We start from the raw sequence: 23,053 nt of genomic DNA on the forward strand, positions 1-23,053 counted from the left end.
GAAGGGTCCGAGGCCCATCCGCCCCCCCCCCCCCAGCACACACACTCCAGAATCGGACTCTGGGAAGGGGGGAAAAGGGATGCTGGAAGTCGGGAGCGAATCTGGTGTCGCCCATCAGATTTGGAGCCCCCCCAAACTGAGCTCCAGCCTCACGCCCCCCACCCGTTAATAGTAACTGTGGTTATTTGTTAAGTACTCCCTAAACAAAGAAGCGGCGTGGCTCGGTGGAAAAAGCACGGGCTTTGGAGGCAGAGGTCAGGGGTTCGAATCCCGGCTCTGCCACTTGTCAGCTGGGTGACTCGGGGCAAGTCACTTCTCTGGGCCTCAGTTACCTCATCTGGAAAATGGGGATTTAAGACTGCAGACTGCGAGCCCCCCGTGGGAGAACCTGATCACCTTGGAACCTCCCCAGCGCTTAGAACAGTGCTTTGCACATGGTAAGCGCTTAATAAATGCCATTATTATATAGTAGCAATTATGGTATTTGTTAAGCACTTACTAGTACTAAGCGCTGTGATTTGCACATAGTAAGCGCTTAATAAATGCCATTATTATATAATAGTAATTATGGTATTTGTTAAGTACTTACTAGTACTAAGCGCTGTGATTTGCACATAGTAAGCGCTTAATAAATGCCATTATTATATAATAGTAATTATGGTATTTGTTAAGTACTTACTAGTACTAAGCGCTGTGATTTGCACATAGCGCTTAATAAATGCCATTATTATATAATGGTAATTATGGTATTTGTTAAGCACTTACTAGTACTAAGCGCTGTGATTTGCACATAGTAAGCGCTTAATACGTGTCATTATATAATAGCAATTATGGTATTTGTTAAGCACTTACTAGTACTAAGCGCTGTGATTTGCACATAGTAAGTGCTTAATAAATGCCATTATTATATAATAGCAATTATGGTATTTGTTAAGCACTTACTAGTACTAAGCGCTGTGATTTGCACATAGCACTTAATAAATGCCATTATTATATAATAGTAATTATGGTATTTGTTAAGCACTTGCTAGTACTAAGCGCTGTGCTTTGCACACAGTAAGCGCCTAACAAATGCCATCATTATTATTATTATTCAAGATAATCAGGTCCCACATGGAGCTCACTTCTAAGTAGAAGGGAGGACAGATATGGAACCCCCAGTGTGCAGGTGAGGGAACTAAGGCACAGTGAAGTCCCCCTTCAAATCCTCCAAACCCAAACTCCCTCAATTAGAATTGTAAGTCCTTTGAAGGCAGGGCTCAGGACTGCGCCTGTTCACTTGTTTTGAAGTCCATCTCCCCCCTTCTGGACTGTGAGCCCGTTGTGGGCAGGGATTGTCTCTGTTGCTGAATTGTATTTCCCAAGCGCTTAGTACAGTGCTCTGTACACAGTAAGCACTCGATAAGTACGATTAAATGAATGAATGAATGGGCCTGATTATCCAAGACATCAATATAGAGGTTGACTAGACCTGGAATACCAGGCTGCTCCCCGAGGGGCAAATCTCAATCCTGGGCCTGTGGATGCCACGGGAGGGTTTGTTCCTGAACCTGTAAAACCGTCAGCTTGAAGAACAGCTCTCTTGCCTGGATTCCTTTACACCTTGGGCTTGCCTTCCCATCGGTGTCCACAGCCTGCTAGCTTTTGCTGTCATAAAGTTCATTTTCTTTCCCCTAGGCCCTCTCTACCTCCTTTCCTCAGAATTTTGGATTTCAAAATTGTTTCTACATGTATTAAGAGGGAGTTCCATGCAAGGAAAAGGGAAAAACACTTTTCACTTTTATCTCCCCACTCCTTGATCCACTCGGAGCTTCTTCTCAAAAAGAACCATTCCTTTCCAGTCTGTGGCATCTCTTCTTCCACTTCCTCTGTGTCTTCCTGACTTGCTCCCTTTATTCATCTCTCCTTCCAGCCACACAGCACTTATGTACATATCTGTACTTTATTTTTTTCTATGAATGCCTGCCTCCCCCACTAGACTATAAGCCTTATGTGGGTGGGGAATGTGTCTGTTTATTGTTACGTTGTACTCTCCCAAGTGCTCAGTACAGTGTTCTGCACACAATATGCGCTCAATAAACACGACTGACTGACCAACAGGCTAATTTGCCCTTTGCCATTATCACCCAGATTTGGGCTGAGATGCCACATCGTTTGCGACTGTGCTTGCAAATGTTCCCTTACCTTTAGTAGCCCCTGCCTAGACTGCTGTCCAACAGGTGTTTGGGTAGCCAACCATTGTCCACCTTTCTTTCATGCCGCCCCCACAAAGCTGGATTCAGGGGAACAGTTTCAATGCCAGGAGTCTGACTTCATGGTGGAACCCTGTCACACAAGATTCTATCTTGCCCCCTGAAAATGAATTTGGTAAGAACACTGGTAGGATGTGGTGTCTGTGGGTAGAGCCAGGTCTAACAGAGTGTTCTGACACCTTTCCATTTGTTCTGGGGTATTCTTCAACTTTATGGTCCAGGAAACTGACATCACCAAACGTCATCATCATCAGTATTGAGCATATCTTTTGGGTGCAGTAGGTGCTTGGGACCACAGAATGAGAGTCTTTATTGATGTCCTAGATAAGCCCAGTCCTGAGCCCTGACCTTCAAATAGGAAGCAGAATCACGGGAGGTGGTCCAGAGCAGAGAGTGACAGAAATGGCTGGGATGGGGTGGGGTGGGGGTGGGGGGGCAGTCCAGCCTGGAGGAGAGAAGGCTGAGGGGGAGATTGAATCTTTACCTCATGGTCTCTGGAGGGTTCTTAGGGTCCACTAGGAACAGCAGCTATTCCAAGAGTTAGGAGTAACGGGGAAGGGGTCTGTGGAATAATAATAATAATAATAGCATTTATTAAGCGCTTACTATGTGCAAAGCACTGTTGTAAGCGCTGGGGAGGTTACAAGATGATCAGGTTGTCCCACGGGGCACACAGTCTTAATCCCCATTTTACAGATGAGGGAACTGAGGCACAGAGAAGTTAAGTGACTTGCCCAAAGTCACACAGCTGACAAGTGGCGGAGCCGGGATTTGAACCCCTGACCTCTGACTCCAAAGCCCGGGCTCTTTCCACTGAGCCACGCTGCTTCACATGGAATGAGGAGATGTAGCACGACCTAGCAGAAAGAGCCCAGGCCTGGGAGTTAGAGGGCCTGCATTTGAATCCCGGCTCTGCCACTTGCCTTCTGTGTTAACTTGGGCAAGTCACTTCACTTCTTTGGGCCTCAGTTTCTTCATCTATAAAATGGGGATTCAGTACCTGTTCTCCCCACCCTCTGAGCCCCACATGGGGCAGGGACTATGTCCAGTTTGATAATCTTGTACCTCTCCCGGCCCCTAGTACAGTGCATAGCAGAAGGAGCGTGGCATAGTGGCCGAGCACGGGCCTGGGAGTCAGAGAGTCATGGGTTCTAATTCTGGCTCTGCCACTTGTCTGCTGTGTGACCTTGGGCAAGTCGCTTCACTTCTCTGGGCCTCAGTTACCTCATCTGGAAAATGGGGATTGAGGCTGTGAGCCCCACGTGGGACAGGACTGTGTCCAGCCCAATTTGCTTGTATCCACCCCAGTGCTTAGTGCAGTGCCTGGTACTTAGTAAGTGCTTACCAAATACCATAATTATTATTATATAGTGAGTACCTAACAAATAACTACAATTATTATTAATGGGTTGGAGGCATGAGGCTTTTCCATCCTATCCAAATTCTACCCGTCAGTCATCCCCAATTTCCCTCTCCCCCTTCCAAGACCACCACCTGCAGACCTTTCCCTGATCAATCCCCCCAGCCATAATAATAATAATGATGGTATTTGTTAAGCGCTTACTATGTGCCAAGCACTGCTCTAAGGGTTAGATTGATCTGCTGTTGATTTGCTATTGATTTCATTCATCCCCATGAGTCTATTGTTTATCCAGTCTCTCACTCTTAACTGTGGAATATTCCTCCATAAATGCCTCCTGTCTCCATTGGGCCGTGAGTTCCTCGAGGACAGGGATCGCATCTTTGACTCGTATGTTTCCCAAGTGCCCAGTACAGTGCCCCTGCCCACTCTGAACAGGGTCAGACACCCCAACCTGTTCATCAGGTCCTGGACCCCGCCCCCCCCCCCGGCCCCCTCCCCGCCCCGACCGTGAGGGATGGGTCATCCAGTAGTTGTAACTTTCCCTGATGAGGATGAACCACCTCTGCTCAGTGGTGCTGAGGGAATGTGTGGTAGTCCTTGTACCAATTTGGGGGGTTTGCTTTGGGTTTCCATCTGGGTGACCTTGGATCTCTTCTGGCTTGCCACCCCACTACTTGTCACACAATCCGTATACTTTTTCCCAGGGCTCAGTACAGTGCATTGCACATAGTAAACACTTAATGAATACTATTACTACTACTCCCCTAATCCACTATGGACCACTTGTCCTTGGATCTATCCAATCCCTCCTTATACTTGCTGGTATTTCCCACTCCACAGCTTTCTGGGGAAATGAATTCCATGTGCTTTCCACCCGGTGGGCAAATAAGTGTTTCCTTTTGTTTGCTTTGACTCTGCCACCACCACCACCGCCCCCCCATCCCCCCAGTTACCTAGTTTTGTAAACTATGACCCTGACCCCTCTAAGGCTGTGTCTGTTCAGACTGCAGGGTCTTAGTCCATTTCTCCATCCTCCTGATCATGCAGGTTGCCCTTCTCTGTCCCTGCTCCATTCTGTTCTGCCCAGACCAGAGCCACAAATGGGGGTCCCCGTGGAAACAACGGGAGCCCCCTTATCTGCCTTCCCTTCCCAAATTCCCCCATCACCAAGGGGCATCCTCGACTCCAGTTTCCAAGTCTCCACCTGGTAGGAGTCAGCCAGGGACAGGAAGGAGAGCAGTGAGGCATAGGGAGCCAAGAGAGGAGATCCGTCCCTCTCTGTGTGTGGTCTCTGTGTGTGTGTTGATGTGTCTGTGTGGTTCTCGTGGGTGAGGGTGTGAGTGTGTCCGTCACACTCTGTGTGTAAATGCCAATATGTGTATCTCATACCCATATACTAGATGGAGAGGTGATGTGGCCTGGGGCGGCGGGGGGAGTGCAGGCCTGGAAGCCAGGAGACCAGGGCCTGCTGGGTAACCTTGGGCAAGTCAGTTCTCTTCTCTGGGCCTCAGTTTCCTCATCTGTAAAATGGGAATAAAAGAGGTTGGGAGCCCTCCGTGGAACAGGGACTGTGTGTCTAATATGGTCACCTTGTATCTATCTCAGAGCTTAGCACATATTAAGTGCTTAATAAATGCCATGGTTATTATTTAATCATTATCAGGGTGGGCAACAGTTGGCTACCCGAACCGTTGCTGAATAGGGGCTGGAAGATGTCAGGTCGTGGGTTTGAACGAGAGAGTATATATCAGGGAAGAGAAGAGTTAGTTGGGAAAGGCAGATCGGAAGTGTTGGGAGGAGGTGGAGTCTGGGGGTCCGGGAAGGAGGGGAAGGGTTAGTTTCTCAAGAGTTGGGGATCCTCAGGGAGGGTGTGATGGGGCATGGCGGGGGGGGGAATCCTGGAGTTGAGGAGGTGCCTCTCCCAAGTCAGAGGCAGAGCCTAGGTCCCCCTCAGATGAGGAGGGGTAGTCTCCATGGACATCCCAGTCGCCCTAGAGAAAAAATGCCCCTTCTCCTCCCCTCAACCATCACTCGAGGCCTGGAGTTGTCCACTGATGGGACAGTGTCCATAGCCTGCTTTCTGGGAAAACCCCAACCTTGTGACTCTCTGCCCTGAATCGTAGGGGCCAATCTTTCAATGTGAGTGAGTGTGGGGGTAAAAAGGGGACAGGCTTCAAAGAGCCAACAGGCCAGAAAGCCTCCATTTGGAGACTTTTGGCCTCATAAGAGACCTGGGATGAGCAAGCCTGGGAGTCCAGCTGAAAGAGCTGGGGGGGCCACGGCCCCCGTGGAATGGGCTTCTAGGGCTTGAACTAGCCTGGACCACTACGGCTGATCACCCTAGGCTGGGCCGGGGCTGCTGGGTCTCCAAGGCCCCCTCTCTGGAAACCTTCCATTCCAGGCCCATTCCCCAATCCTCCAGATCCTCTTCGCCCTCTCCCCCAGGAAGAATCCTAGAATCCGGTCCCCTAAACCCAGTTCCATTCTGCAGCCTCAAAGACGAGTCCTCTGTCTCTCCAGCCCCCACCCCAAATGCAGAGCAAAAGGAGCGGGAAGAGCCAGTGTTAATAACAGAAGTCAAAAACTATTTAATTCACATGGGTCTGGGCAGGGAGGGGCCAGTGGGAGGGGAGGGTCCTGGACACCTCCATCCCCCCCAAGCTCCCTCTCCTGTTCATTATTATTTTTGGCAAAAAGTCTCCCCCCTCCAGGATATTACCGTCCCCCTCAACCGCCCCAGCAGTGGGCATTGAAGGGTGGGCAAAGTGTAGTACCAGCAGTCTGAGGTTCCTGGGCCCCACCTGGGTTTTCCAGTTGTGGAGTGGTGGGCTTGTTGAGGGGCAAGAAGTGCAGAGAAAAGGGGCAGGTCCAGCCCCTTCTTTAAGGCTTTGCCCCAGGGTGAGAGGGACAGGATGCAGCAAGCAGCTTTGAGAAACACTGGGGCAAGCGGGAGCGCTCTGCCGGACCGACCGTGGTCACACCAGGCTTCCCAGACGAGCAAGGACGTGTCCACTGCTGCTGCAGCCCACCGGCCGTGGGGGACACCACGCAGAGAGGTGGCCGCGCGGCCCCATGTCAGGACCCACGAGGCACAGGTACAGTCACTGATCAGGCCCTGTGCCCAGGTGCACACGGAGGCCCCTGCAGAGCCCCCAAAAGACACGCAAACAGGCCCACAAGCCGGAACAAACACATAAGGGCATTCTGGTTTCCAGACCCGCAGATGCATCCATCCCGGAGGGGCACACATGACTGGACCCACGTGGCCCTCCCCACCAACCTCACGGGACAGGCCCACGCAAACACAAAAAGATTTCCCACTTGATTGTCCATACCAATTCTCCAGCCCCCGGGGCTCAGCAACAACACCTCCTGGGTAGGGGTGATGGGAAAACCACCTCATCCTTCAATAAAACTTGAAGGGTAACAGCTCAGTTGGGTGTGGGGAGAGGGAAGACCCAGCCCCTCCTCCCCGGCCCCCTCCAGATCCCCATGGGTGCAGCCCCAGTCCTAAGCCGATCTGTCCAGTCTGGGACACGCTGCTGAGGAGTGGGAAGGAACTGGAGAAGCCGGGGGTGGAGGGGAGGACAAAAAGGGCAGAAGAAGCCAAACTGGACTCCCTCCACCAGTGCTCGGATTTAGGAAGTTGTGAGAACGCAGAGCCAAGACGGACGTGGCAAGAGAAGAAGAGGGAAAACGACGGGTTGGGTTGTGGGGGAGGAGAGGGGATGAAAAGTGAAGAAGGAAGTGTCCGGGTTCAGCGCCGAGCCAATCCCCGGGGGGGATACTGTCATGGCGTCTTCCGTCCCCGACCTCAGGCTCAGAGCCCGGCGTGTCACTTCAGCAGAGTGCATGAAGTCCGACTGGACCCGAGGAGGAGCTTCTCTCCAGGCTCCAGTTCGGCCGCCATCGTGCCCCCCGCCCCCCCCCCACCCGTGGCCCGCTGATGGCAGGGGGCTCCGCGGCCCAGACATCAGACCATGGTCTGTCCCTCCAGCAGGGTGGGCGAGGAGGGGCCGGAGGGGCGCGGGGGTCCCGAGGTGCTCCGGCCCCCTGGCGCCCGCCCCACGGGCGGCCTCCTGCCCTGCCGGCAGCCCAGCATCCGCAGCACTTCCCCCCGCAGCTCCCGGCTCCTCCACGTGTAGATGATGGGGTTGAGCAGCGAGTTCAGGGTGGCGAAGCTGAAGAAGTAGTGGGCCTGGGCCAGGATGGGGCAGGCCCGGTGGGGGCAGGACGCGTCCAGGAGCAGGATGGCAAAGGTGGGCAGCCAGCAAGCCACGAAAACGCCCAGAACGATGGCCACCGTCCGGAGCAGGGCCAGGGCCCGGGGTCCGGCCAGCTCGGCGTGGCTGGCCCGGGCCACGCAGTAGATCCGGGCGTAGAGCCCCGCGATGGCCGCCAGGATGACCATGAAGGCGGAGGCCACCAGGACCACGTAGGGTTTGGCGTAGAGGGGCAGGACGGTGGAGCAGGCCTCCAGCCGCCCCAGGCAGTTCCAGCCCAGGATGGGCAGGCCGCCGATGGCCAGAGCCACGACCCAGCACGCCCCCAGGAGCCCCAGGACCCGCCGCCCCCCGCCGCCGACGGCGCCGTACACCCGGACCCGGGCCACAGCCACGTGGCGCTCCACGGCGATGGCCAACAGGCTGAAGACCGAGGCCGACAGGGCGGTAAAGGCCGACCCCTCCCGGGCCAGCCAGGCCACGGGGGTCAGCTGGAACGTCCGGGGGCCCGAGAGGAGGACGTTGGCCATGAACGTGGCCCCGGCCAGCAGGTCCGACAGGGCCAGGTTCCCCAGGAAAAGGTACATGGCTGAGTGCAACCGGCGGTTCCGGGCCACGGCCCCCAGCACCAGTAGGTTCTCCAAGACGCTGGCCACGCAGATGGCCAAGATCACGGCCTGGGCCGCCTGGCGGGACGGGGTCAGCTGTGACTCGGGAATCCCCTTGGTGTAGTTGTAGTGCTCCTGCACCTTGCCGTGGCTCAGGTAGTCCTTGTAGATGCTGCTCATCGCTGCGGCTCACGGAGCGGAGGGCGGAAGGAGGTCGGGCTCCGGGACTCCCCCGCCCCGGGAAGGGGCTCAGTCATGGGGTGGATCCATCCCGGGGGTCACAGCTGGGAAGGGCAGAGAGATGGAGAGGACGATGAGGCGAGGGCGGGAGGAGGTGAACGCAGGAGATGGGGAAGGAAGCCAGGGTTAGGGTTTGGCTGGTGAGGGAACCTGGGGGCGGGGGAAATGAGCCGGGGGGGTTGGGGACCAGGGTGCAGGCCAGAGCCAGCCGGGCCAAGTGCAGCATAAAACAGGGTCCCGGACTCTGTCCCGGCTGAGGCGCCGGGGTCATCCTAGCTATCCTGGAGAGACAGAGCAGAGACAGAGCCAGGAAGACAGAGAAATAGACTGACGGAGAGGGAGACAGAGACTTTAAAACGGAGCGAGACCCCGAGACACACACACAGCAGAGATAGTGCTGAGAGACTACGGGCAAAAACCCAAAGATACCCTCTGAGACAGGCAAGACTAAAACACAGAGATAAACAAACAGAGCTGAAGCAGAAATAGGCAGAAATAGAGAGACACTGAGACAGAGAGACATCAGGAGATGCAGTGAGGCCCACAGAGCTGGAGCAGAAATAGGCGGAGAGACAGACAGAGACGGAGAGCAACACAGAGCCGGGGCAGAGATCCAGAGCCAAGGAGTGGGTCAGACGCCGCCCTTTCCCAGCAGCCACCGGGTGAGTTCAGACGGGGTCTCTAGGCAGGAGGAGCAAGCTGGGCCTCTCGCCTCCGTGGCTGAGCTTCATTCCAGATATGCACAGCCCCGGGATCTGGCCTCCAGTTATAACCAAGGGGCCCAGGGAACCCGGCCAGGGGAAGGTAGCCGGGGGCCAGGGTGGAGTGTGGAAAAGGCCACGGGCTGCCGAGCCTCTCTTGGCCCCAGGTGTGGAGGAACCAGGAATTCAAGGGACGTGGAGAAAAGAGGGGTTGGGGCAGAGAGTGCAGATATCAGCTTTAGCTAGTGATAACCCCATCCCCATCACCACCCAGACTAATAGACCCACCCCCCTCACCCCCTACCCCAGCCCTGCCGGGATTCCCCAACCCCCACTTCAGGATCTTTATGTGACAAGCCCGCAGGCACTCCCATCAGCTCCCCTCATGGCTAGAGGCCAGGGGAAGCCCCAACACTTCTCTCCCATCCCAAAGAAAGGAAGTGGGGCGGGGGGGGGAGGGGGGACGGATGGAGACCCGGCCCCAGCAGCCCAGGCTGGTTCAGCCGGTCCCAGCTCCTGCACGTGGGCCCGTTGGAGGAAAGAGGGGGGCAATGGGGAGGTGGTGGACCCTGTTCCCGGCTTGCCTGGGCCCATGGAGACAAGATCCCTTTCCAGGGTCCCCCCGGCGCTCCCCCCGCACTCCCTCCCTACCTGTCGGTGGCTCCTACGGACGAGCGCAGCCGGTCCGCGTGACTCCTCTGCCGGCGGGAACAGCTGCACGACGCGGGGGCTGGGGGCCAGGGGTGGGGGCACATCCGCTCCAGACCGAGAACAGAGGAGGGTTTGTGCTGCTCCCCGGCCCCCAGCTCCCCGGGGACCGTCGCCTTGCCCAGCTCGGGCCACAGAGGCCTCTTGTTCCCCCCAATTCCACGATCCACGGACTCCGCTCCCAGGAGAGTTGGGGGGAGGACGGATCGGGACCGGGGGGGTGGGGGGGTGTGTGTGGGGGGGTGAGAAACAAAGATGGACAGGCCTGTGATTGGCCCGATGGCAATCTGGACCAATTGACACCTTTCCTCTCCCGCTCCTACCTAGCCTCGCTCCTCTCCCACTACAACCCGGCCCGCACGCTTTGCTCTTCTAACACCAACCTGCTCACTCACTGTGCCTCGTTCTCTCTCGTCTCTCTCACCATCAACCCCATGCTCTCATTTTCTCTCCGGCCTGGAACTCCCTCCCCCTTCCTATCTGACAGACCACCACTCTCCCCATCTTCAAAGCCCTACTAAAATCATAGCTCCTCTAGGAAGCCTTCCCTGACTAACCCCTCATTTCCCCGCCCATTTCTCCCTCCCTTCTGCGTCGTGCTGTGCCCTTTAAGCACCTTGAAACTCACCCCACCCCCAGTCCTGAAGCACTTACGTCCATATCCTTACACTCTGCCATTTCCCCTCTCTGTAGTTTCTTTTAATGTCTGTCTCCCACTCTAGGCTGTAAGCTCCTTGAGGGGAGGGTCGAGTCTACCCAACTCGATTGTACTTTACTCTCCCAAGTGCTTCGTACAGTGCTCTGCACCCAATAAGCGCTCAATAAATACCTTTGATTGATTGATTCCCAGTAACTCCTTCTGCCTCCCCCAGTTGGTCTGTTTGCCGCACCCCAATTTTCCACAAGGCTGGCAGAAGTTTCCCACTTCGCTCGAGGTTCGGGTGGAAGCCACGTGGGGGAGTGCGGAGGGAGTGGCAGCAACAGGGCCAAGGCAGGAGGGGTTTCAGGAGATGGCCCAGGTGAGATTCGGAGTGGCCTGATGGAAAGAGCACAGGGATTCATTTAATCGTATTTATTGAGCGCTTACTGTGTGCAGAGCACTGTACTAAGTGCTTGGGATGGGAGTCAGGAGACCCAGGTTCTAATCCCAGCTCTGCCACTTGCCTGCTGTGTGACCTTGGGCAAGTCACTTATCTCTGCTTCGGTTTCCTCATCCGTTAAACACAGATTCGATACCTGTTCTCCCTCCTCCTTATTGAGAGCCCCCCCCCCCCCCCCCCCCCGTAGTACAGGGACTGTGTCCGATCTGATTATCTTGTAGCTACCCCAGTGTTTAGCACAGTGCTTGGCACCTAGTAAGTGCTTATAATTATCGCTGGGCTGGGACCTGGCCCTTGGAGGGGGGCACCCTACCCCGTCCGACCACCATGGTACCGAGCAGGGCTCACAGCCTGACCAATCGTTCCGCCTCGCTCCGCTCCCACCCCCAATTCGATGACCGTCTTTCTATAACCCCCACGGGTCCTCCCTTTGCAAGCTCGGGCTGGGGCGGGGGGGAGTGTTTCTGGGGTCAAGGGTCAGGCAGGGCCCATAGGTCTGAGTTCACTGGGGACTGGGCCGGGGATCAGGCTCCTGGAGGGTCTGACTGGTGAGGCCCAAGGGTCGGGTTTGGAAGGGTGATCCGGGGGCGGGTGGCCGAAGGGATTTACAGCTGCCAGGGAAGCCAAGGCTAGGACTGAGGGGGGGTGGGAGGGTGAAGTGGCCCGGGGCTTTCCAAGCGGCCCGGGGCTGTGGGAGGAGGCAGATGGCCAGACACGAAGATGCCCAAGGCCCACTGTGTTCTAGGCCGCGCCTCGCTGCCCATCTCTGGGCACGGATGGAGAAAGTGAAGGCCGAGCGGGGCGGGGGAGCCCCGTGTTCTCTCTCGGGCCGGCTCCCCTGCCCCCTTCCCCACACACCCCACGGGTCCCGACCGGAGTCGAGTGTCGGACCCGGGAGCGTTTCCATGGAAATGGTGTCCCCCCCGCTTCCCTGGGCGCCTTATCAGAACATTGGAATGTATGGTATCCGCACAACCTGGTCCCACTTATCTTGTGTGCCCACGCCACCTCAAGGACCGGGGCAGCTGTCGGTCCTGGGTTGCTAGGGGGGCAGGAGCAGCTGGGGCAGGCCGGTCCTTGTCCTCCCGAAAGAGGTGGGGGCGGGGCAGAGACGACCCCGGAAAAGGAGGGTCGGCACTTAGCCGGAAAGAGGCACGATCACTCATCTATTCTGTCACACGGCGGCAGGCACAGATACGGAGACACGGTTACACACTGACACTCACACGGGTACATGGCATACGCCAGCACTCACATACACTCTGACACATACAATTGATCAAGAGTATTTATTGAGCACCTGAGTCCAGAGCACTGAACTACGCACTGGGGAGAGTACAACTGGGGAAGGGATGGGGTCCCTGTTCTCCAGGAGCTGGCAATCTTAATGGGGGGGGGGGGCGGTACGCAAGTACCGAGACACCCTCGTCCGTTGACATGCAGGTATACGGCGACGGTGATATCGGCCCGGCTACCCCCGGACTCCCCCACGCTCGCCAATGCAAACGCAAACACTCTGCTACTCGGAGGGCAACACATGAGTACGGGGACAAAGGCAAAAACTGACACACAGACCCACCGATCCCCGTGTAGTCGCTGACGCACATACAGATGCTGACACCGGCACCCCGGTACACACCCACACACACACACACACGCACACACGCTGCTTCCCGGGGGGGCGCGGGCAGACACTTTCAGACCGACACGCCGCGGCTGACCTCAATGCCGAAATCCACAGATTCCGACATGCAAACCCAGTTGCAGACCACCCACGTACACACTCGGGCCCAACCCGGGCACCCACGCTGATGTTATAGTCTCACCTAAAGACGTCTACAGCCTGATTTGTAACCACATTGAAAGCCCCCACCCCCCCCACACACATACCCACACATATTCACCCAACAGCTCGGGCGGGATGAGCGGGGCCTCGGAGCGCAGGAGGGAGCCGGATGGACGGATCCCGGCGGCCCGTCCCCGCCTCTTCCCCCGCGGATCTCCAAGCGCCTAGCCGCCCCTCCTCCTTCTCCTCCTCCTCCCAGCCCCTCCGCCTCCGCAGCCGCGTAGGTCCCACGGGATCCGCATGGCCCTGGCCCGGCCCTGCACTGAAGCCGCGCCGAAACTTCCTGCGAGCCGGCAGAGGAGGGGGGGGGTGGGGGCGGGTTGGTTCCTCAGCCCGAGTTGGGGGGCGGCCGTGAAAGGGGCCTCGTTAACCCCTTCCGTCCCGGCAAACTGCGGGAAGGAGTGGGAGGGGGTGCATGCCTCTGCGTGCGTGTCTCTGTGTGCGTGTGTGGCGATGCGGGGCAGAGGGGGAGGTGGTTTCCCGGGTCCTAAACGCCCCCCATCCACCCACACACACCCACACCCACACACTCTCTCTCTGTCCCTTTCGCAACTGCCCCGCACACTCACCGGCGCCTCCTCCTTTCCGCGCTTACCGGTCCCGACCCCCAAACTCCGCGGGCCGGGCCGGATCGGGTCGGATGGGGGAGAGGGGCCGCCGCTGCTGCTGCTGCTGCGACTTGTGCTGCTCCGCTCCCTCCCCGCCACTCTCCGCCTGTTGCCTCCCGCAGCTCGGACTGGAGTCGGGGCCGCTTTGGAGCCCGAAGCGGGAGGCGGGGAGCAGCCGCCCCCGCCCGCCCGCCCCGCCCCTTCCCCCTTTCCAGGCGTTGCAATTCCAGATGTGCTCAAGTCTGGAACAGCTGGAGGAGCCGCCCGGGGCCGGGGGAGGAGGGGCTGCGGGAAGGCGGGGCGGGGGGGGGGGGGAGGTCTCTGGGGGGAACCGACCGGTGATGTCACACGGGCCCCCTCGCTGGGCGTCATGCTTGGACGAGTCTCAGACAAGTCCCGGACCTGTTAACCCTTTCTGCTCTACTCTCTGGGGACCCCCACCCCCACCCAGGACCCCAGCTGGGGTGGGGGGGAGGGGAAAACCGGGCCAGGAGCCAGAGCCGAGGCAGCTCTGCCTCGTCTCTACTTCCACTAGATCGGCTGCGTGGCCTGCTCCTCAGCACCCCTCCATCGGGCCCCTCGGAGAAGAACAGGGAGGAGTGGGGCGGGGGGACTGTGGGGAGCTCCTGATCTCTGTCCCAGTCTCTTCCCCGCCCCCCGCAACCCAGTTGAACGGGTGGAGGAGTCCTGATCTGCCATGGGTGGATGCCCCCTATCACGCCCCTGCCAGGAGGGCACAGCCAGGAGCCAGAGGAGCAGAGACACAGACAGACAGAAAGGGAGAAACGGGCCCAGACCCAAACTTACAGACTCAGACCTCCAAGTAGTGTCTCGGACACCCACAGATAAAGACAGACACACGTGGACAAACCTGGACACACCCAGGGGGTCAGACACACACATGCACACACATTCAGACACACAAAGGACCGCTTTCTCAGACACACAAAGGACCGCTTTCTCACACACACACACATGGACCCAGGAGTACACACAGACAACAACGAGTTCACACACGCACACATACACGCAAAAGGAACTCAGGGTAATAGGCCCACAGACAGACAGACGTAGACACACAAACGCACACGAACATCCTGCCAGATGGACACATAGACACCCCCAAAGACATCCACATACATGTGCACCCTGCCACAGAGGGAGACAGTCACTCACATCTGGTCCCGTTTCCAGAGCTACAGAAGTCGGTCATTTCTCCACTCTCTCACTAAGGACCTGGGCTAGGCAGAATTCACTCATTCATTCAATCATATTTATTGAGCGCTTATTGTGTGCAGAGCACTGTATTAAGCACTTGGGAGAGTGCAATACACCAATAAACAGACACACTCTCGGTCCACAATGAGCTTACAGTCTAGGGGGGGAGCCAGACATCACTACAAATAAATAAATTACAGATAGGTACATAAGTGCTCTAGGGCTGGGAGGGGGGAAGAGCAAAGGGAGCAAATCAGGGCGACCCAGAAGGGAGTGGGAGAAGAGGAAAGGGGGGCTTAGTCTGGAAAGGCCTCTTGGAGGAGATAGGCCTTCAATACGGCTTTGAAGGGAGAGACTAATTGTCGGATTTGAGGAGGGAGGGCTTCTGTAGGCCAGAGGCAGGGACGTGGGCTAGGGGTAGATAGCAAGACAGGCGAGACCAAGGCACAGTGAGAAGGTTAGCACTAGAGGAGCGGTGTGATGTGTGTGGGCTGGTTGTAGAAGGTAGGAGGGGGTAAGGCGGTGTAGTGTTTTAAAGCCAAAGGTGAAGAGTTTTTGTTTGATGCAGAGGTGGATGGGCGACCACTGGAGGTTTTTGAGGAGCGGGGTGACATGTCCTGAACATTTTTGTAGAAAAACAATCCGGGCAGCGGAGTGAAGTACGGACTGGAGAGGGGAGAGACAGCAGTCTGGGAGATCTAGGTGGGTCCCAGATAGGGGGGCTCCGATGTTGGAGAACTGCCAGGGTAGGGGAAGGAAGGAGTCTGGATCCGGGGGTTTCCCTGTCTGGGGGGAAGTACTGGAGCAGGAAGGACTCAGCTCCTGCCCGCCAAAATATCAGCCCAGGGAGTGTGATCATCAGAAAGGCATCAAGTTCAGTTCCCCGTCCTGCCTCTCTCTTCCCCATCCCCCTCAATCCCTGCTGGGACCCTTCCCCTTAAACCGCCTCCCAATTTCCAGCCAGGGAATGGAAGTGATGATAACAGTGGGAGAGTGGGAGAGAGAGAGAGACAGACAGACAGAGACTCAGAGTCAGGGACAGACTGAGGGAAACGGCAGATAGAAAAAGGGAAGGGGAGAGAGTGAGAGACAGAGAGAGTGAGAAAGAGGGAGACTCAAAGAAGCAGAGAAACACAGAGGCAGACAAGGAGACCTAGGGTCAGATGGACAGACACGTAACGCATGCACGCACGCACACACACACACACACACACACCCGCACATATGCACTGCCAGACAGAGATGAGTTTCTTCCTGACCACCAACCCCCAACCCGTTGCTGCCACCGCCGCCATGTTACGTGTAACTTCCGGACTCCCGGTGCTAAGGGTCTCCGGCACAGGGGGGAAGCTGCAAGCAGCAACCTACACGAACAACCTCTGCCAGCTTACAACAGTGCCAACACGGAATAGGACAGTAGAAGAAGAGAAGGAAAGTGCGGGGACGGGAAAAGGGAAGGGAAACTTCTTAATTTCCCTCTTTCACCCAGTGCCCTGCTGAGCAGTAAGCCTTTGTGTGGCTGTGTGTGGGTCTATGAGTTTGTACATGGGGGGGTGTCTTAGTGTAACAGCGTCCAGGTGCACATGCATGTGTATGCCTGGATGAGGGCACGGCTATATGTGTGCACATGTGTGTGCATGGGTAAATGTGCTTGGATCTGTGCTTTTATACAGTGCACATTTGAATGTGCGTGTTCAGGCATGTCTGTAGTTGTTACAGACGTGTGCCTGAATTAGCAGGGCACTATCCTGGGGGCTGAGAAGACAGAAGTCAAATATGTAGTTTCGGCCGCCCTTGGGGAGGTCACAGATCAATGGAGGAGACAGAAGAGCTTGCTAACCAATAAGCACAAGGGAATAAATCAGTAATGGATGGATAAGGGCTCTGTTTTGTTCTCCATCTCTGACTCCCCTTGCCGCTCCAACTATCTCTAAGCTGTCTCCTTTCCCTGCTTATTTTTACCCATTTTTCCAATCACTCCCTCATATGCAACCACCCGTAGCACTTTCATACATCCCCTATTACTTAAGCACTCACTCACCAACAAATCCACTTTCCTTCTTCCTACCTGTAAATTAGACTACGGCCTGTCTCCTCCGCCTGATTGTGAGCACCTCCACCAACTCTGTTCTATTGTTCTCTCCCAAGGGCTTAGTACAGTGCTCTCTCTGCACACAGTAAGTGCTCAATAAATACCATTGATTGATTTCAAGGGCAGGGATCCTGTCTACTCTCTCTGATGTACTCTCTCCAGTGCTGAATGCAGTATTCTGCAATGCACACCTTTGGCTCACTCCAATCATTCATCATCCTCATAATAATCATTGTGGTATTTGTTAAGTGTGTTCTAAGCGCCAAGCACTGTACTAAGCACAGGGGTAGATACAAGACAATCAGATCAGAGGCATTTCCTGTCCCACATGGAACTCACAGTCTAGCGGGCAGGGAGAACAGGTTTTGAATCCTCATTCTAGCGATGTGGGAACTGAGGCCCAGAACAACTAAATGACTCGCCCAAAGTCACACAGCAGGCAAGTGGCAGAGCCAGGATTAAAACCCAAGTCTTCTGACTCCCAGGCCTGGAGTTCTTTTCACTAGGTCACACTGCTTCTGAGATTCACTCATTCATTCATTCAATCGCATTTATTGAGCATTTACTGTGTGCAGACCACTGTACTAAGAGCGTGGGGCAGTACAATACAACCATAAACAGACACGTTCCCAGTCCACAATGAGCTTACAGTCTAGCGGGGCAGACAGGCATTAATATAAATAAATTACAGATATGTACATAAGTGCTGTGGGGCTGGGAGGGGGGATGAAGTCAGGGCTACACAGAAGGGAGTGGGAGAAGAGGAAAAGAGGGCTTGGTCAGGGAAGGCCTCTTGGAGGAGATGGGCCTTCAATAAGGCTTTGAAGGTGGGGAGGGTCATTGTCGGATATGAGGAGGGAGGGTGTCTGCCCGGAGGCCAGAAGCAGGACTTGGGAAGTGAGCTAGATCGATCGAGGCACAGTAAGAAGGTTAGCACTAGAGGAGCCGAAGTATGCTGGCTGGGTTGTGGTAGGAGAGTAGGAAGGTGAGGTAGGTGAAGTAGCAAGGTGACTGAGGGCTTTAAAGCCAATGGTGAGGGGTTTTTGTTTGATGTGGTGGTGGACAGGCAGCCACTGGAGGTTCTTGAGGAGTGGGGACAGACTCGACACTGTACCCCCTGCTGCTCTCTCCTGAGGGGACCTCACCACCCATTGTCCCCATCTCATGGGGAAGAGGGAGGAGTCGACCTACTTCTTACCCCCTCCCCCCCGCGGCTATCACCCCATCTCACCCGCTCCATCGCTCACCTCCTCTTCCTTTGAAGCCCACAGTCTCCAACTTCTACCAGCCACAACAACTGCTAGTCGCCTTGCCTTAATCTACCATCCCCTACATCTCACCTCAAATTTTCTGTGAGACTTAGATGCCTTTCTCACCTTTCCTCCCTCCTCCTCCCGTATGGGACTTAAGTACCCACGTGGATGTGCCTGATGACCTCAGACCTGCCTGCTTCCTCTCACTTTCAACTCCGCCCCCTTCCTCTTCCACCCCACTTCCTTCTACCTGTAATTCATTTTAGTGTTGGCCTCCCTGGCTAGAGCTAGTAGAGCCCATTACTGAGCATTTGGGAGAATACAATAGAGGTAGTAGACATGATCCCTGCCCTCAAGGAGCTTACAGTATGGGGAGACAGATACTACAATAGATAACAGGTAGGGGAAGCAGCCAAGAACAAAGCTAGGTACATGAGTGCTGAGGGGAGAAGGGGTGGGATGAGTGTGGTGGCAGTTCGAATAGAGAGGAAGGGGCAGATTCTGGAGCTGTTTTGAAGACAGAACTGACAGGATCTGGGGACTGACTGAATATCTAGACTGAAAGAAGCCAAGGTTGCAGGCTTGTGAAACAGAGAGGTTGGTGGTGGTGTCAAAGCGCTTAGAACAGTGCTTTGCACATAGTAAGCGCTTAATAAATGCTATCATTGTTATTAAAGATGATGGGAAAATCGAGGGGAGGAAAGGGTAGGGAAGGTGATGAGTTCAGTTTTGAACATGGACATGAGTTTGAAGCGATGGAGGGGGGAAATGCGAGATTGCATAGTAGAGAGGTTGGGGCTGGAGAGAAGCAGTGTGACCTAGTAGAAAGAGCCCAAGACTGGGAATCAGAGGACCGGTATTCTAATTTGGCTCTGCCACTTCCCTTAAGCAAGTCACTTAACTTCTCTGTGCCTCAGTTTCCTCACCTGTCAAATGGGGGTTCAATACCTGTTCTCCTTCTCCCTTAGCCTGTGAGCCCCATGTGGGACAGGGACTGTGTCCAACCCGATTATCTTGTATCTACCCCAGCATTTAGTATAGTGCTTGGCACATAGTAAACACTTAACAAATACCACAACTATTATTATTATTATTATTATTATTATTGCTATTGGAGAGGTAGATTTGGAAGTCATCTGTGTAGAGATGGTAGTTGAAGTCTTGGGAGTAGATGAGGTCCTCAAGGGAGTGGGTGTAAATGGAGAAACGAAGGAGACCCAGAACTCAGGCTTGAGAGCCCCCCCACCCAACAGATGGGGGTGGGAGCAGAGGGCCCCCCACCATAGGGGGGAGGTGGCAGAGGGAGAGTTGGTGAAAGAGACAGAGAATAATAATATGGTATTTGTTAAGCACTTACTATGTGTCAAGCACTGTTCTAAGCACTGGAGTAGATACAAGTTAATCAGGTTGGACACAGTCCCTGTCTTACATGTTTCTCAGACTCATTCATTTATTCAATTGTATTTATTGAGTGCTTACTGTGTGCAGAGCACTGGACTAAGCGCTTGGGAAGTACAAATTGGCAACACATAGAGACGGTCCCTACCCAACAATGGGCTCACAGTCTAAAAGGGGGGAGACAGACAAAAAAACCAAAACAAGTAGATAGGTGTCAATACCATCAGAATAAATAGAATTATAGCTATATACCCATCATTAATAAAATATAGTAAATATGTACATTTAAAATAGAGTAATAAATATGTACAAATAGACAAGTGCTGTGGGGAGGGGAAGGGGGTAGGGTGGGGGGGGTGATGGGGAGGGGAGGAGGAGGAGGAGAGGAAAAAAGGGGGGGCTCAGTCAGGAAAGGCCTCACCGTTTTAATCCCCATTTTCCAGGTGAGGTAACTGAGGCCCAGAGAAGTGAAGTGACTTGCCCGAGGTCACACAGCAGACAAGTGGCGGAGCCGGGATTAGGACCCAGGTCCTTCTGACTCCCAGGCCCGCGCTCTGGCCTCTAAACCATGCTGCTTCTCAGGATCGGCCAGAGACGTAGGAAGAGAACCGGGAGAGAACGGTGTCAGCAAAACCAAAGTTTGATAGTGTTTCCAGGAGAAGTGGGTGGTCCACAATATCAAAAGCAGCTGAGAGGTCAAAGAGGATTCGAATGGAGTAGAGGTCACTGGATTTGGCAAGGAGGAAGTCATTGGTGACCTTGGAGAGAGCAGTTTTAGTGGAGCAGAGAGGGCGGAAGCTGGATTATGGAAGGTCCACGACGGAGTTGGAGGAGAGGAAGTGGAGGCAGTGGGTGTAAACAGCTTGTTTAAGGAGTTTGGATAGGAATACCAAGTGGGAGAAAGGAGCAATAACTGGGAGGTGCAGTGGGGTTGAGGGAGTTTTTTGGGTTTTTTTTAGGAAAGGAGACACATGGATGTACTTAAAAGCAGAGGGGAAGGAACTCTCTGGGAGCGAGCAGTTGAAAGAGTGGTCAGGAAGGGAAGAAAGATGGGTGCAAGTGTTCTAATAAGATGTGAAGGGATGGGCTTAGAGGTGCAGGTGGAAAGGAGTAGATTTAGAAAGGTGGCAGGAGATCTGAGAGACAGCTGAGAAAAATGAGAATGGATGGGGTGGTGTGAGGGAGTTAGGGAGATGAAGGGGAGATTTTGGGGGTGTTCACACCCAATCGTTTCCATATTGTTATCAAAGTAGTTGGCGAGGTCATTAGAGGTGAGAGAGAGGAGAGGTGGGGGCACTGAGGATTTAAGGAGGCGGTTAGAAGTCAGAAATAGTTGGCACGGGCAATGGGCACGAGAGTCGATAAGGCTGGAGGAGCATTGTTTCTGGGTGGAAGAGAGGGCAGAGTTAAAGCAAATGAGGATGAGTTTTCAGAAGGACAAGGTCGGCCTGATGCCTGGACATCTGCCACGAGCACAAGAGCAGAGAAAGCAGACCGTAGAGGTGATCCAGAGCTGCAGGTTGATGGTAAGTGATCGACAGAGGGACAGGGATGCAAGGGAGCTGAGTTCAGAGGAGAGGGTGGAGTGGAGGTCTTCTGTCAAGAGAAAGTAGGTTGGGTAAGGAGACCAAATGAGGCAGCAGGGGGCCAAGAGATCAGAGATCTCCGTGAGGGGGAGTGAATATTTGGAAGGGAAGGCAGATAAGAAAGTTGTGGTTGGACAGTAGGAATTCAGAGTTGGTGTGGTTGGTGATTAAACAGTGACTCGAGATGATGAGATTGAGCGAGTGTCCAAGTTGGTGACTGGGTGAGGTGGGTGGGGGCAGGGGGCGGTCAGCGGAGTTGATAGAGTGGAGCGGGACATCCACATGGCAATTGAAGCCCCCGAGAATCAGGGTAGGGATGGAGAAAGAAAGAAGGAAGCTGAGAAAGACCACGAAATCACTCAGAAAATTGGAGGCAGATCTTGAGGGCGGTAATCGATGGCGACTAATAGTTAAAGTGGGTGGTAGGAGCGGATGCCATGAGCTCCAAAGGAGGAGAAAGAGAGGGAAGGAGGGGGTGGGATGGGGCAAAAGTGACATTGGGGGCAAGAAGTAGGTCAACTCCTCCCCCTTTCCTAGTGAATCTCTGGGAATAGGCGAAGATGAGACCCCAGAGAGAGAGAGAGAGAGAGAGAGAGAGAGAGAGAGAGAGAGAGGCAGGTTACCGTGATGGCTAGGAAGATCAATGACTAGGTGGTCAAAAGCAGGCTGATGGAATGGGGGTTCCACGAGCCATGCATGGTGAGTTAGCGGGTGTGACACTGGTGGCAGAGGGTTTGAAGCGATGGTGGGAAAGGACCCACCGTGAGGGGTGATTACAGGGAGGGGCTGGGGGCCTGCACTGTGAAGTCCAAGGGCCTGAAGGCCCACAGCTTCTAGATGCTGAAGAGGAGTGGTAGAACAGAGAGAGCACTCAATAAATACTTTTGATTGATTGCTCTGCACACGATAAGCATTCAATAAATACTATTGATTGAATTTGTGGATCACTATCCCCATACCCGCCCTCTAGGCCTCATTTTCATCTCCCCTGCTGCTGACCTCCCTGCCCAGAACCATCTCCATCCCTGTCTTCATCTTATGTTGATTTTGTTTTTATTTTCTCTTTATGTGTCCATCACCAGCACCCCCCCATTTATTCTTTCCGACGGCTTCTTCCCCACTGCTTTCAAACATGCTTACGGATCCCCTGTCCTTAAAAAAACCCCTCCCTCCACCCCATGCCTCTCTCCAGCTATCGCCCTGTCTCCCTCCTAACATTCCTCTCCAAACTCCTTGAGAGTTGTTTACACCGGCTTTCTCCACTTCCTCTCCTCCAGTTCGCCACTTGATCCCCTCCAATCTGGTTTCTGTCCCCTTCACTCCACAGAAACCGCCTTCTCAAAGGTCACTAATGATCTCCTTCTTGCCAAATCCAACGGCCTCTACTCCATCCTCATCCTCCTAGACCTCTCAACTGCCTTCAACACGGTGGCTCACCCCCTTTCTCCTGGAAACATTATCTTAACCTTGGCTTCACTGACTTCACTGGCTTCTCTTGGTTCTCCTCCTATCTCTCTGACTGCTCCTTCTCAGTCTCTTGCTGGCTCCTCCTCTACCTCTGACAGTAGGGAATCCCTCAAGACTCAGCTCTTGGTCTCCTTCTATTCTCCATCTACACCCACTCCCTTGGAGAACTCATTCGCTACCAAGGCTTCAACTACCATCTCCATGCAGACGATTCCCAAATCTACATCTTCAGCCCTGTCCTTCTCTGCAGCCTTGCATCTCCTCCTGCCTTTGGGAACTCTCTACCTGGATGTCCCACCGACAACTCAAACTAAACATGTCCAAAAGAGAATTCCTTATCTTTCCACCCAAACCCTGTCCTCCCCATCTTTCCCATCACTGTAGACAATA

At 54.6% G+C, this 23,053-nt stretch overlaps 1 protein-coding gene across 1 annotated transcript; it reads right to left on the reverse strand.

Annotated features, from left to right (window-relative positions):
* Window positions 1-7,513: 7,513 nt before the first annotated feature.
* On the reverse strand, window positions 7,514-10,177 carry S1PR2 (sphingosine-1-phosphate receptor 2). The gene is made up of 2 exons (XM_038771205.1): window positions 10,039-10,177; window positions 7,514-8,730 (listed from the first exon to the last, which is right to left on the reverse strand). The coding sequence occupies exon 2, from the start codon at window positions 8,624-8,626 to the stop codon at window positions 7,589-7,591; it is 1,038 nt and encodes a 345-aa protein (XP_038627133.1). The 5' UTR covers window positions 8,627-8,730; window positions 10,039-10,177; the 3' UTR covers window positions 7,514-7,588.
* Window positions 10,178-23,053: the final 12,876 nt, after the last annotated feature.

This window comes from Tachyglossus aculeatus, chromosome X2 (assembly GCF_015852505.1).
Source record: "Tachyglossus aculeatus isolate mTacAcu1 chromosome X2, mTacAcu1.pri, whole genome shotgun sequence".
Classification (NCBI taxonomy): domain Eukaryota; kingdom Metazoa; phylum Chordata; class Mammalia; order Monotremata; family Tachyglossidae; genus Tachyglossus; species Tachyglossus aculeatus.